General features: G+C 35.6%; 1 protein-coding gene across 10 annotated transcripts in view; it reads left to right on the top strand.

The window, feature by feature from the left end:
* The first annotated feature begins 997 nt into the window (after positions 1–997).
* Positions 998–16103, top strand: part of EYA1 (EYA transcriptional coactivator and phosphatase 1) — a 115295-nt gene continuing 100189 nt past the window's right edge. For 4 of the 10 annotated variants that reach the window (XM_040432977.1, XM_040432976.1, XM_040432978.1 and 1 more), the window contains exons 1-3: positions 6680–6851; positions 8486–8613; positions 15390–15455. In XM_040432977.1, the coding sequence (XP_040288911.1) occupies positions 8490–8613; positions 15390–15455 (190 nt within the window). In that variant the 5' untranslated portion in view covers positions 6680–6851; positions 8486–8489. Of the gene's footprint in view, positions 1652–6679; positions 6852–8485; positions 8614–15389; positions 15456–16103 lie in introns of those variants that run through there. The other 6 variants (XM_040432982.1, XM_040432983.1, XM_040432984.1 and 3 more) reach the window with 3 other exon arrangements.

A 16103-nucleotide genomic window follows, 5' to 3' on the forward strand; every position in this document is an offset into this window, starting at 1 on the left:
TCAATAGCTGTCCTCAGCAGTATACAGAACAAGACCACTGAGGACATTGGGTATGTACCATATACCTGCACATATCCACTGCATTTTTTAAATAAACAGCGGGAGAAGGGCCAGACCAGCGGCGGAGAGAAAGTCGCTTGGGAAAAGCATTAAAGCATTTAGGGGCATTTCTGATTTAGGGGCATTTCTAAGTATCTCGGACAACTACTTCACGTTAGCCCTACTGTTGCTTCCTGCTATCTGATAAATTAGTATACAGAATTACAATAACACACAGCAATATTCCTAAGTGAGCAGCATGTTTAGCAGCTGTACATCTCCTGTAACTTGTTGACTGCGTACTGTACATAAGCTTTTGCAGTACTTATGCTATTTTTAGTGAATGGCTGGCATCCGTTACTATTTTCATAGAATCCCCATTATCAAAAGCAGACAGCAGTGAAAGTGTATGTGAAAGTGCAGATGAACCTTTCCAGTGCAATGTTTTCTTTACTGATATGTTTTATATCATAATATATATATATATATATATAAAATGAATATATTTATATAATGTGTGTGCCTTATTCAGAGTAGTAGTCTGTTTGGGACAAGTGAGAAAAACACTCCACCAGACAGCCAAGTCCAGAGTCATATTTCATGATCACATCTGTCATACATTCTCACTTCTTTTTTTTTTTCTTGCAAATTTTATCATTGTATTTTATTTATAATGTGCCAACACATTGCACAGCTCAGTTTGATTGTTTTAGTGAACATTCAAGCATCACCATAAGTTTACATAGTTTGGAAGTAGGAGGAGGGGGCTCTTTCTGTGGTGTTTACTTGGATAATGGCAATAATGGGGTGTTTTATTGGTTGGCTAGATTGTAATTACAGGCAAAGAACTGAAGACATCAACATATGACTATCTATCTATCTATCTATCTATGGTGTAGTTTCTTAACGCAACCTTATTTGGAAGCCGTAGCAGAAGTTCATAACATGTTGACAGGCTTCTTTGCCTAGGTGTTTTTTTTTTTTGTTTTTTTTTTACACGCAGCTGTATACTGAGACACAGCTATGGATTCATTTACATAATACAATTTTCTGAAGCTCCAAGGTTGACTCAGAGAGCTCCAGCACACCACCACTCTGTCCAATTGTTACATTTCAACCGCTAAGATCTGAACAAGGGAATTGGTGTGGTTTGCCTTCCAAAAGGAGAAAAAAAGCCCTCCGGCTACATGGGCAGATCTACTTGAGAAACCAAACAAATAGGAGGGAAGAGGATTCTTTGTCTAAGGATCTGAGATTTTATCTTATTTACAGAGGAAGAAACTGACTTGAGTGTGCAGTGTGATGGCCAGAGGCTCAGTGCTGCAGTGCAACAAGCAGGCTGCCAGCCCCTGCTTCCAACCTCCATGTGGAAGCTCCATTCCCTAATTCTTTCTCTCACAGCAGATCGGCTTCAGTCCGTGGGACTTTAATCAGGATTTTGAACTATTTTCTTCTGGTTTCACTCTCCGGAAAGAAGGATTCTCTGAGCTCTGATGTTCACTCCAGGACAGTGCGAAATAAAACTTAGCTCTATTTTATCCTGGAATCTCCTTTCATAAGAATTGTGTGGGAGAGAAACTGAAGACAGCCCTGAACGGCTTCCCAAACTACTGTAAGTATAGATTTTAGTAGCAGCTTTTTGATCAATTTCAAATGAAAAATTTTCAAGTTCAACCATTGTATACAAATAAGCAAAGATAAACAGAAATAAATAGGTCATTTTTTTTTTTTTAAAAATGTAACTTTTTTTCATGTATACAGTGTACAGAAAATGAATACATATATGATACCACCATTTGCTGCAGTGAAATATATAGCATTATTTTTAAATATTTTGTTTTTTCCTCTAGCTTTTATAGGCATGTATTGTTGTTGCTATTATTATTATTATTATTATTATTTTTATTTTCATATTTTTAAGTAAAAACTAATAAAACTTAAAAAAGTGTAAGTGTTTTACTTCTAAATACAGAAAATCAAAAAAGAGGCCTACACTTTTATTTCCCATTATTAAGACCAAAGTCAATATAGATGAATTTTCTATAAGACAACTATAACAATATTGACAGTAGCAGTTATGTTTATTATTATTCTAACAATAAATATTTGCAATAAACATCATCATTATAAAGTAACTACACAGATATTTCATTATTTTTTTAATTATTTGCATAAAATATGCCATAATATATAGACAGATAAACATATTAAATGTATTACAATTTGTATTTAATAAAAAATCATTTCTAATTGAATAAATAGATATTTTATTCAAAATGATAACATCATGAATGCCAATCTTTGTAAGCAGGTTTTTTTTAATGACATGATTATATAAACACAAAGTACAGAAAATGGACTGTTTTCTTTGGAAAGATTAAAAATACAACTCGACAAAAAAAAAAAACTTTTACGTCAGCTGCATTTATTTTGATAAGACTGCTGCTTCCATTTTGAAACTGTCCTCGCATTTGGAAAAAAGAAATATTTCAAATTATAGTCATTTTATTTGAAAAAATAAAAAAATGCTGGAAGTAAGCAAAAAATACAAGGCTTCAAACCCCATAATTTGCGTAGATTCTGCTTTTGCTTTGAAATTTTAAATCCTCTCCCATTTACAGTTTACGTTTCACAGAACGTTATTAAGGTTTTTTTTTTCTTTTTTGGCTCGATCTGGAGTTTTGCTGTCAGACGCTTTTGATTTTATAATTTTGCTAAGTATAATAAACACTGTAAAGTCATGAATTCTCCTCCGCATCCTGAGCTCTGTGGTAGGGAAAATGTGAGAAAATGTGAACCTAAAGCCTTGTTTGATGATCTCGCGTAGCAAGTCTGCCTTCTGGAAATAATTTTTTGGAGGTTGAAGTGCATGGTATTAACAGATTTAATGTGGCTATTCAATGGATTGGTGGAATACCAGGCAAAGTTTAACCCCTCCATCCCCACAGGGCCTCGGAACACCCCTTTAATTCTTCCCAGCCTTATAGAGGTTAACAAAAATGATTCTGTCAGCCAATCAGAGAAATTTCCATCTGTGAAGAATTATGAGTTTAATTAGTAGAAACAGGCGACTTAACTACCTCATTAACTAATCAGTACTCGAATTTGCTGGTCCTAAATTTACATCAGAGGATTCTGCTCCTGATGCCCTGTGTCAGAGGCTGCATGCTGACGCTAGCACTAAATGCAGTCCCCATATAAAGGAGCTGGAGCTGCTCAGATTAGGGCTTAGCAGCCCTTCTATACTTTTTCAGGTTGAAAGCTTTTTCGCTCACGCAGATTTCTTGTATAATGGAAACGGTCCATATGTCTATCACTTATCAAGCAATAAGAGTGGGATCACTTTAGAATAACACATACAGTGGTGAAAAAATACATGTCAGCACTACCCAGAGATGAATTTTCTCTGTCCAGATTTCTACCCCCCTCTTCAACATCATAATTTTTTAACAGGAACAGAGAGAGTATGAAGGGGGAGGTGTGAGCATGTGAAGTGTAGCATTTTGTAAACTGTAACTAATTTTACTCACATCTGTGTCTAATTGTTGTCTGCCTTTACATTCTTAAGAGTCCATTTATTTTCTCTGGGCCACTATGTGGATTCAGCTGACCAGCCTAAGTGAGGATTAGTTGTCTTAAAGTTATTTTGATTAAGGAGTCATTTCTTCTTAATCTGGTAACACGGAACACATGGTTTAAATACTCATTCAAACACACTAGGATGTCGTGTTTTCTTCCAGAAAATATTCACATGTATACAGGAATGGCTCAATGTGTTTTCGTATTTGTAAATTTGGCTTAGTACTGTCATGCATATAATTGAAATGAGTGAATATTAAATCTATTTTTCTATTCAACAATCTATTATAATCTATCTATCTATCTATCTATCCACGTTCAATATAGGTTAAAGGAATTTACAGGCCTAGGTCAATCAATCTTCTATCTATCTATCTATTTAGCTGGCTAGCTATCAACACATATTCTATATAGGCTAAATGAATAGGCCTCTATGATAAGCCTAGGTCTATTCATCTGTTATCTATTTATCTATCTATCTACTATATATCCATCTACCTGTCTATCTATCTATCTATCTATCTATCCATCTATCTAGCTGGCTCAGTAACCACGCATATTCTATATAGGCTAAATGAATAGGCCTATATGATAAGGCTCGGTCTATTCATCTGATATCTATCTATCTATCTATCTCTGTCTGTCTAACTATCTAGCTATCTAATCTGTCGAATATGTCTGTCTATTATCTTTGAAATTATATATCTATCTATAGATATGCTTCTATATCTATCTATCTTTCTATCTACCTATCAATATATCAATATCTATCTATCTAGCCATCTGCTATTTATCATGTGTCTTTCTTTTTCCGCCCTTTCTTTATCAACCAATATATGTATATATGGGTTAAATTCACAGGCCTAGTTGATCTGTCTAGCTAGAAAACAATCTATCTATCTATCTATCTATCTATCTATATTACTTACTGAAAGTAATATAATAATTGAATCAAATTCCATACAGATCAGATTAATCCAAGGCTTCATATATTAAAAGCGGACCACACAAATCACTATTAACAGTAAAGTTTTAAAATGGAAATAAACCAAAATGGATATAAAACATCTGACATGACATCTATCTATATCTACTCATCCGTCTATCACTATACACACAACAATTATTTCATACAATAAACTTTAGTGATTCAATCTACTTACCTTTACATGCCCATCTATTGTACACATGCCTAAAAGAATAGATTTCAGAGACTGAGGGGGTATGGCTAATTTATGTTATATGTAAGGAATATTATATGTAGTAACGAGCGATCTTTACAAAAATTTGATTCAGCTGCTTCACCAAATTTCACACAGAAATGAGCATTTCTTTGTAAGTAGCGGGCTCAATGACGGGGAACGGCGATTGTGCCGCACCCATCATTGAACCCCTCAGATGCCGCGCTCATCACTGATCGCGGCGTCTGAGATGAAAAATGAGGGCTTTCAGGGTTTAATCAGTAAAAAAAAAATAAACAAATAATACTCACCTTATCCAGTTCAGTGCAAAGAGGCTCCTGTGGCCATCTCGATTGAAGATCCCGCTCAAAATCTCATGCGGTGTGCGATGACATCATCCTGCTGGCAGACGTGGTGATGTCCTGCATCACCGCGCACAAGATTTCACACAGGATATTTAATCAAGATAGCCACAGCGGCAGCCACTTCACGTTCATATGGATGAGGTAAGTATGATTTTTACTTTTTTACCGTTATGTCAGGGGAAATTGATTCGTTACCACGAAGCACAAGAAAAATTGGGCTTTGCGGCGAATCAAATTTTCCCTGAAATTCGGATCAAAGTCCACTTTGGATACTTTGATTCGCTCATCCCTTATTATATTATATTCTCAAGCGAGAGTGTATGGATTATGTTAGTGGAATATATAAAAAAATCTCAAATTGGCAAATCTTGTGTAAAAAGAACAATTAAAAAAATTATAATATATACATATATATATACATTAGCAAAGGGTCAAGAAAAGTGAAAATTTCTTGACAGACTATTTTGCACTTAAAATACCTCATCTCTACCTTTTGTGCTAAAAGCATCAAAGAGCCGTCAGTTTAGAATGAATGGAGGCACACATCAAAGTTTCTGGGTGCAGGCCCGTACACAATACATTCCTGTTACCTATGAACAGTTTGTTTGTGCCTCCTGAGCCAGAAGTCTTTCTACACCTTGGTCCTTATCACCTGTTTTCTGTATACACTGCCTGCTGTAATGCATCTGATCAACAAGCTACTGATCTCCCAAACCTACCCACCAAACTCACCCAAGATCCAATCTCCATCCAAGATAAAGGTAATATGCGTGAGATCCACAATATCACGTACAAAAGAGAGAAAGGACGCCTCGCTCTCTATTATACACATACAAACTGCAAACTCACTTATACAAATACAGAGATTGAGTCATCCTGTCTCCTGTGAATGAAGCCGTAGTCTATGGGTTTTCTAAGGCAAGCGCTGATTAAACAACATACAAATCTACGGCTGTTTACATTGCATTTTCGCTGTTTACCTCATGTGCGGTTTTCAGGTTTGCCCAATTAGGACGAGAAAAATAGAAGGACTGTAGAATCACATCACAAATTACATCCCCATTCCTCCATTTCCCCCTTAGAAAACCTGGAAATTGGCCTCCACCTTTTTTTTTTTTTAATTGGCTACAAACAAGAAGTCCAGATGATAAAATTAGGAAACTGTCAAGAGTTAAAAGTGTCTAAGGGGGATATAGATTTCAATGATCGCAAGAGATGAGATGTACTTCAAGGATGCTGCTCTTGGTTTAATGCTTCATCTACTTCTGTTGAGCATGGTTATTGTTAATAGCTACCTTCTCCATGCACCTTGTCCTAGCTACCTTAGAAAAACTGCTTTGCATGTTGATTGGGGGAGGGGTAATCCATTTTGCAGCTGTCATAGACCAATGATGAATCACTATCCCTGCCATTTGGCCGCCTTCCCCCTGACGGGGAGAAAGAGGAGGGGTACAGCAGGGAGAATCCACACTTCTGACTTCTAACATGAAGACAAAATGACTCTACTGCCACAGTGTCTTCTTCTATGTGTAGCTTCTGTCTAGTATCAGTCTAGTGAGGCTCAACCGTGACTGCAAACTCAGGCTGGAGGTGGATATTATAATAACGCCACTTGTATATTGTGACTTCTAGGTATAAAGAAAGCTGGTTTATATCGGTCAGATGTTGCTGTTTTCCCTTATCAAAGGTAAGAATCATTTTGGTTTTCTTCCATTTCAAAAGTTTACTGTTTGCGTTATCTCCTTTTAATACATGAAGCCTCTGGTTGATCTGATTTGTATGCAATTTGCTTTAATTATGATATTACCTTGTGTAGATAGATAGATAAATATGATATATATATATAAATATATATATATATATATATATATATATACATATGAGATAGATAGAGAGATAGATAAAAATTGGAAATGGTTTTGTATAGTCTATGGTGTTAATAAAAATTTATTTTCACCAATTGTATGTCTAACGTGAGTCTATGAATTCTTAATTTTCCCCAAAAATCTGAACCATGCTTCACATAAAATACGTGTAACTAATTTTTAATATTAGCCTCACGTTTAGGCACTACTGTTACATTGAGGCTGACATATCACTTCTATAATCAGTACGTAACTTTGTAAAACATTTTTTAAACTGCCCAAAGATCCTTCATCTGATTTATATCACACAGATGTGTATTATTACTATATATATATATATATATATATTATAAAAGTGACAAAAACTAGATAAATCCACTCTTTGCCTCTAGGTTGAAAAATGAAACTATTATTTATTTTCTAACCATTTTGTTAACGCGGAATCGTGCAGAAAGTCTAAACCGCTTTGTGCTGCAACTTATTGTGATGCGGTCTCATTGCCTCAGTGACAGCTGAGCTACAGCACTGGAGTAAAATAGTTGTATGGACTCACTGTATGTTGGTCTTATCCCTTTTGAATTGGCCACGCTTTATATAATCCACAAAGCAAACAACTGAGCAGACATAATAAATGTTTTAATGCTGCATTTGTTTCAGCGGAAACAGAGGAACAATTAACTAGTTTGCCAGAGTAAACATGTGCATCATGAATACCCCATTTGCTGTCACAGGACTGCAGGCTACATCAATAGCTTCAAGTGTTTGTAGACCCTTTAAAACACAATTGGATGATAACTCATGGCAGCTTGTGAGTGCTGAGGGCTAATTCAATGACAGTAAGCTGTTTGCACTAATAGGCTGATAATGCTGATAATTATCTATATTGAAAAGCAGGAGGGGGGTTAATACAATACCATATTGAATGGGCACAGTCCCGCTGGTCACAGCAGCTGACCCCTTGGACATATTGGTATTTAATAGTGCTAATATCACGGGTCATAGTGTACAATGTGCTACAACAAGTATATTATTATAACACAGGCACAATGCAAATGCAACACAAGATCTATGTCATACTAATAAAAAGTATTCCTTTGTAGCCACATTGTATACACGATAATCTAAATATTATTATTATTACTAATAATAATACACAAGAAGAAATCATCATAGTACAACAATATTGACTAATATAATAATTATGCTTTGCATTATTATATGTAAGATATGTTTTCGACTTCACCAAGTGTTTCTTAAATTTCATTCTTCACAATAGAAAATTCCTAGTTGATTACTGTTAAAGCACAGGCAGCAGTCTGTGTTTCTTATGCTATGGAGCCTTGAACATATGGTACAGCAGTGCACTAGTAGATTGTTTCTGTGGTGGAGTAGGGGGAGGTGGATTAGCTATGATAGCTGTCCATTGTATTCATGGCTGAAATTGGCTTCCTTTCAGGTCTATGGAAATGCAGGATCTAGCTAGTCCTCATAGTCGACTTAGTGGCAGCAGTGATTCTCCCAGTGGGACAAGCCTTGATAACTCACACATAAACAACAATTCCATGACACCAAATGGCACAGAAGGTAAGTGGCCTCTGACTATTGCATTTACAAATGACAGTTTTTTTTTGTTTTTTTAGTTTTTTTTGGGGGGGGGTCTTTAAACTTCAAAGGTAAATAATAAAATGATTATAATGTAAAAACCCTATTGTTTTAATAGTATGATATATATTAATAACAAGGTTATGTATATTAGAGAAAAATGTATTAAGTCCAGTAGAAATCACTGACAGATAACACGTCAAAAGTTATTAAAACTATGTAGTATGGTCTATCTAATACTATAGCTATCTGGTGATATCCTATTTCTTGGTAGGGTGTCCATGCTATGGATTCATGGCATTTCCTTGGATAGAATAACTTTGAGTAGGTTACTATATTAAAAGCCTTGGAAATATGTTCTTAAACATTAGTAAATAGAAAATAAAAAGATACCTGAAATGGTGGTTGATGTCATCAATGAATTCAGATGGTTAGGCTGAGACTCTGACACCTGTGGATTATGATGAGCTTTGGTCTTAAGAAGGCCATCTTGTCAGTGACAACCTACAACTATTCCCAATAAGACATCTAAAGCTCCATAGTTGTTTTTGGTGGGCCTCATATATAAGCAGTCTGTCTGATTTAATAGCAGTTATAACTTATATGAATTCTCACTGCCAATAGTTTCTCCAACAAAGGAGTAGAAAACGATATTAGTTAACTAAAATATAATTTAAAAAAATTGGATGTTTTTGTTTGTTTCACAATTAAGAGGTTTTTGGAGCATGGAATGTAAGGTTGGAAAGGAGAAAGTAGTCTTGATTCACAAACATTTTATGCTCATTATCAGTAGAAATTTTCTTGATCCAAATGGTCAACTGTGATGACCCCCAAGAGCAGATGTTTTTCAGATTTAATGATGCCCCCTAAGCAGTTTTATGTGTCTCTGATGTTTTATGTCATATGTTTGCTAATGTAAGAAGCATATAGCACTTTACACTTATGGAATTATTCATAAATAAGTTGTAGGACAAAGACACATGTGGCCTAACTGTAAAGTGGACGATGATAGTTTTATTGTTTTTTTTCTATCTGGGTCTGGACTGAAGCTTATACATTTTCCAATAAACTAAAATACCTTCTTAAAAAGTGTCCTGACATATCTGCTTTAGTAAATGCTTGTATACCCTATAACAATTATCAAGGCCTATTCTCAGAATTGTAGATTGTGCTGTTCCCCTGTTTTTTCCCCCATATATTCATGAATAAATTCACAACTGAGTGTTAGGGCTCTATTAGACTGCCGGATAACACATTCATCGGCACTTGTTTGCATGGGCCTGATTGCACAGACCGATGCAAACTGAATGTGGGACGAACTATTAATACCGCAGTCCTTCCTCCCTCATTCTGTTCTATTCATTATCAGCAGCACATTCCTGATTGCACAGAGAGAGATGCTGCCAATAATCAGGCATCTTTCGAGAACTTGCTTATTCAGTGGCTTATTGGCTACTCGATTATACAATTATTGGGAATGAACATTCCTATGAACACTCCCAATAATTGGCCTGGCAATTGGGCCTTTACCATTCCCCTTGTTAAAGGGGTGTGTCCCCACACAGTCTGATATTGGCAACTCAGATTGGTCAGTGTTAGACTAAGCAAAGACATACTCCCAATACAGCCAGTTGTCGATTTATTATAATTTTATAGCAGTGATAGCAGAGAAACAGCATGGTGTAGAGAAGATTTAAGAAAAGATTCTACAAAAATGTTATTTTAGGAAAAATAGATATATTTACGAAGACAGACGTGTCAGGAGAAGTGCTAGATCCTCTACAAAGCCTAAGCTTCATTGTAAGGGCTCCCTTAAATATAGCTCATTTTCGTTATAGTTCACTCAAATTCCTCATGGCTTCCATCCTTTTATATCAACAGAAGTGTGTAGTGCGAACCCTATGTGCAGACTACACACTGCCATCTTTAGCCTGTTGACTGAGCAGACGGAAACCACCGGGAATCTGAATTGCCTCTGCAGCTTGTCAGATTTTCCATTAATATCTGCACAGTCATTTCAAACATAACATTGATTATGCACAGAAGTTATCAATTGAAGGCATAGCAGTAATAAAAAAAAGTGCGTTAGAGTCTTGTTACATAGGCTGATGTTGAGTCACTAATGAGCACCAAATATTCATATATAAGTCAATTGTCACTTGTTTTAAAGGCCTTGTCACATGGCCTGGTGCCAAATGAATGGGGGAATGTGGTCATTTGTGCCCCCATTCAGATTGCATATTGTCAGCAGCATTGTTTACGTGGGGCAATGTGCTATCAACAAGTGATGATTTTAGGAGCCACATAAAAGATGTGATCACTAGTGATGTGCGGCAGAAGCAATATTCGAATTTGTGACATTTCACGAATATTTGGGCGAATATTCGTCATAAATTCTCTAATTCGAGAATTCGCCATTATTTTCTTGATTGCGAAAATCGGCAATGTAATATTCGCATATTGCGCGTGCAATACAGACGTGGGTCACTATAGCTACATTTTTCAAGCTGCTAGAAGTTTCCTGAGACTGGAGAAAATGGTTGGCACGGCAGAGCATTACAATAGCTTTATATGCAGATATAGTGCTCCAATATATTCGCGATTGCCCAAATCAGCAATTAATGATGCACATATTTTGGTGCAATACATACGTACATCTTCACATTTTAGCAGGTCTGACTACATATTACTGATTGGTGCACTAAGTATTATTGTGAACTTGTGACATCACAGCACTATGTCTGTATGTATGTATGGACAGCAGAACCTATCAGCTAAACTATATCACTATACACCTACACTGGCTATCTCCCACTAAATCTGTAATATATATATATAAGCTAATTAACTAACTATCTAATGTAATGACACAGCAAAGCACAGAGCACAGTAATGACAGTGCTCTCTCTCTCAGTACAGCAAAAAACTGTAGAAAATGGCTGTTGGGGAGTTTCTTATATAGTAAGGGGTAGGCAACTTTCTTATTGGTTGCTAGGGATGTTGCTAAGCTCAGACAAAGACATTGCAGCCTTCTCATTGGCCCACAAGCAAGAAGCAGGGAGGGATCATGGGTTCAGATGAACAAAAATCTAGAATATTTGCGAATACGAATATATAGCACTATATTCTAAATCTTTGCAAATTCTCGAAGTGGCGATATTCGCAATTAATATTCACAATTCGAATATTCGCGACCCATCACTAGTGATCGCCTGACAAACAAGCATTTGCTGGTTAATAGGATGCATGTCAGGACCTTTACATAGGCCAATTATCGGGAATGCGTACGAAGTCATGAGAAATGGCCCTTGGGCACATATTTGAAGTTTTAATGAACTGTTTCATTTATCATGTATTATTTTTTTATTGGCATTGCTCATACATCGACAACATATTCCTCAGTGCTGTGCATAGATTGTAATAATTCTCATAAATTTTGTTCTTATTTCCGTCACACACTAGGGACAATTTCATAGGAAGCCAGTTAACAACTCAGCACTGTATGTTTTAGGGTGCCATGTAAACTAGAAGACTCTGAGGAAACCTATTCAAGAATAAGGAGAACATATTACACTATGTAGATGTTCCTCCGGTCAGATTTGAACCCAGTTCTGTAACTACAGTACTACGCTGCCTCTTGTCTAATAGTACATCTCATAGGATCCAGGTCCAATTCTGTGTCTATTATTTCCCATTTTGGGTCTTTCTTTTTAGTTTTAGACTGGCCTTCAAAAAAAGGACTGCCACTATTCTCCTTGTCTCCTAGTAGAAGACAACTGTTTGCTATACTCTAAGGTCCTTTCACCTTGAAATCAATAGCTCAGGATAACAAGTACCTTAGTGTTTAATAGTTTTGGATATAATTCACCCATTGGCAAACTATGACCTGTTTATTAAGCTTTACCTGATACCTTTTCCTTTCGCTTGACGATGGATGTGAGGAATAATTCCGATATGCGCAATCTAATGCTGGATTTCTTCTTGAAAATAATATGAAAAAGTGTCAATGCCAAGTCTTGAAAATAATACTGTATATAGTACCGATATATGTAGTCTTTAAATAAAGGTTTCACAAACCTTTAGTAAATTGCCCATAATTGGGTAAAAGTCTTTTTTCTTTGAGTAATAACACATGAACCGAACATTATTTAGACTGCCACGTATACTAAAATATGTTCGAAATATAATCCTTAGAAGATGAACACTGATAAAATTGCCAATGGGACATAAAGATCATTCATTGTTTTTACAATATCATGAGCATGCTGATGAAGAGATGATGCTTGTACAGTTATTGATCTTACCTACATTGGGTTAAAGACTTTTTGATAAGTGGTTTTGGGTGATGAAGAAAAAAAGTTTGGAAAGCACTGCTCTAAAGCAAACACTTCTATATTTTTTTTTGTCTTTTGCAGCAACTTCCTGATATTTTCCTTCTGAGTGTGCTTCTTTACTGTATTTTCTACAACATTTTATTTTGTATTAAAATTTTTCATTTGTATAAATTACTTTACTAGTTGATTTAGATTTATTTTATTAACCCTATTATATTTTTATGGACTTAAAAGTCATTTATCCCCAAGATTTTACTGGTTATATCCTACTATTACATAGAATAAAATTAATAAATTGATTTTTGCTAAAATGATCTCACCTCATAAAACCAGCCCCTGATAACTATAAGGTCACTGTGATTTCTTCCCATGATCTGAACATGGAGATGGAGCCTCATTTTACATGATTTATGCCACTTCAAAGATATGATGTAAATAGACGTAAATCTGCTGTAGAGGTATACTTATCTCCACTGTAAAACCCTTGATTCTTACAGGGAGATTTATTATCGAACTTTCATATAAAAATTCTTCTGATGATATCTTAGTAATGTTCGAGGAGCATTTCACTGTTCTTCGTTGTTTCAAATAGGGATTTAAAAAAACTGTTCAGTAAAAGTTGAATTTTTATGATATTACTTTTTTCAGTTAACCGTTTTCATGCTGCAAATCGTGATGGCATTTATAATGCTTACTTAATTTAGTATACTGATTTCACACTAACTTCTTAGTTCACATTCGTGGGCTGATAGTTCTTAATAAATAAAGGGATTATGATTAGTCTGTAAATTATATCATTGATTTTGTATGATCCAAACTGATGATGAAACGTGTTATCATTATTATTATTTTAAAGAACCATTATTTCCTAGTTGTACATAGGCAAATAGTTTCAATACATAGCATAAAATTACAGAAGGAGAGAGGACCTGCCCACGAGGGCTTACAATCTGCAAGGGAAGGGGTACAAATGAATTAGTTTATAATGTTTTACTATGCTATTTTTTATACTATACAAAAAAAGTATTAGGGTACTTTCACACTAGCGTTAGAGGAATCCGGCAGGCAGTTCCATTGCCGGAACTGCCTGCCGGATCCGGAAATCCGTGTGCAAATGGATAGCATTTGTTTCCGAATCTGGATGAGGATCCGTCTGACAAATGCATTGAAATACCGGATCCGTCTCTCTGGTGTCATCTGGAAAAACGGATCCAGTATTTATTTTTTTCACATTTTTAAAGGTCTGCTTTTTAAAGGTCTGCGCATGCACAGACTGGAAAACTGGATCTATTTTTCCGGAACAGTTGGTACCGGATCCGGCTGCAGTATTTTCTCAGGCCAAATACCATAAGAGTGACTGAACTGAAGACATCCTGATGCTTACTGAACGGAATGCTTTCCCTTCAGAATGCATTAGTGAGTTTTTTTCTGGTATTGAGCCCCTAGAACAGAACTCAATACCGGAAAACTTTAACGCCAGTGTGAAAGTACCCTTAGCCTACATGTGCACAACTGTATCTGTTTTGCTGACCATGGATCCACAAAATACAGATACTTTCCTTGTGCAGTCCACATTTTTCTCAGTCTCATTAATAGAAATAGCTATTCTTGGCCACAAAATAGCCAAGAATAGGACATGTTCTAAAATTTGTGGGGTAGACATACAGATGCGGACAGTACATGGATGGCATCTGTGTGTGTGTTAGCTGTGTTTTTGCAGTCCCATAAAAATAAATGGGTCCATGTGCGATTCACAAAAAATGCAGATCAGACACGGATCCAAAATATGTGCATGAGGCCTCACAATATAAAAATCCCAAGCTATTCTAAAAACTACACAGCAGTCTGTTGTCATTAGATAAACAGATGACTGGTTGGGCAGTTTATGGCATCAATTTAGCAATGCCAATATGCATTAAACTTTCATTTACTTAAAAAATTCTTGGTCTAATCTACACCATAGGTATAGAGATTTTCTTTTTTTCATGAATATAGCATAGTTTTTTTTTTTCTAACATAATTGTAATATCTGCTGTCCAATACTTTTAGACCTATTGTAAAACAAAAATAAAATGCCATAAAAAGGCATTTTTGGACTATCATTGTAAACTATTGTCATTTACCTAGATAAATATGTCTAGTCTTTAACATCACACTGGAAACCTTTGTGTGCGTTGCAAATTTTGATATATTTGCTTACATGAAAGTGTCAAAATTTGGTTTGTTTTATACTATTCCTACCTTACATTTCATCTGTTCTCAAACTGTTCTTCTGGGCTAAAGTGCATGACTAGAGAAAGCAGTAGGGCAGCCAGCTCCCACTAAGTCCAAATAATGAATTATTTACACACAAAAAGTATGATTAAAGGAAGATATGCTTGAAATGATGCCCAACGGGTTCTTTTGTTTGCCTTTTGCCTTCAGGGGACAGCATGACTCTTCTGAACACTGCAGACTGGTTACTAGGGGCTAGTGCACAGACCACTGCAGGTTTGTGTACCTTTTATATCAACAAATATACTAATAACATACATTTTATTTTGTTTCCCTAATCAGAAGGACTGTTGAAATATTGTCTGTAAGTAATAGAGAAGTTCAGGGTTCTGTCCTAATAGAGTGTGTATATATGTTAAAATTCTCAGTTGTGTTATAAAAGTGCATGGGCTACACAGTGCAATAAAAAAAAAATACTAATTAGTTTATAAACTTGTAAAAATTAAGGATAGACTTTGTAGTCTGTGTAAATAGTAGTATAAACTTTATATATACTACTTTAAAGGGACACTTCCATCAGAAAGGTATATTTTTTTTAAATTCCTAAAATGTTTTGCTTTTTTATTTTGAAAGTACTATACCATTGACAATTAAATGCTAAATATTGTGCTTCTGTAGCTATCAGAACAAAGAGATAAAACTCCCATATTGACAGTTATTCCATTATTAAATTTACTGTTGTTGTGAAGGGAAGATGTTATCTGCTAGTATAATGGTAAGATGTAGAATTGGGATACCAGTATGACTGGTGCAGTGCTGGGGTCCTGAGTTCGAATTCGACCAAGGACAACATCTGCATGAGTTTGTATGTTCTCTCCGTGCATGCGTGGGTTTCCTCCCACATTCCAAAAGACATATTGATAG

The sequence above is a fragment of the Bufo bufo genome, chromosome 5, assembly GCF_905171765.1.
Source record: "Bufo bufo chromosome 5, aBufBuf1.1, whole genome shotgun sequence".
Classification (NCBI taxonomy): Eukaryota; Metazoa; Chordata; class Amphibia; order Anura; family Bufonidae; genus Bufo; species Bufo bufo.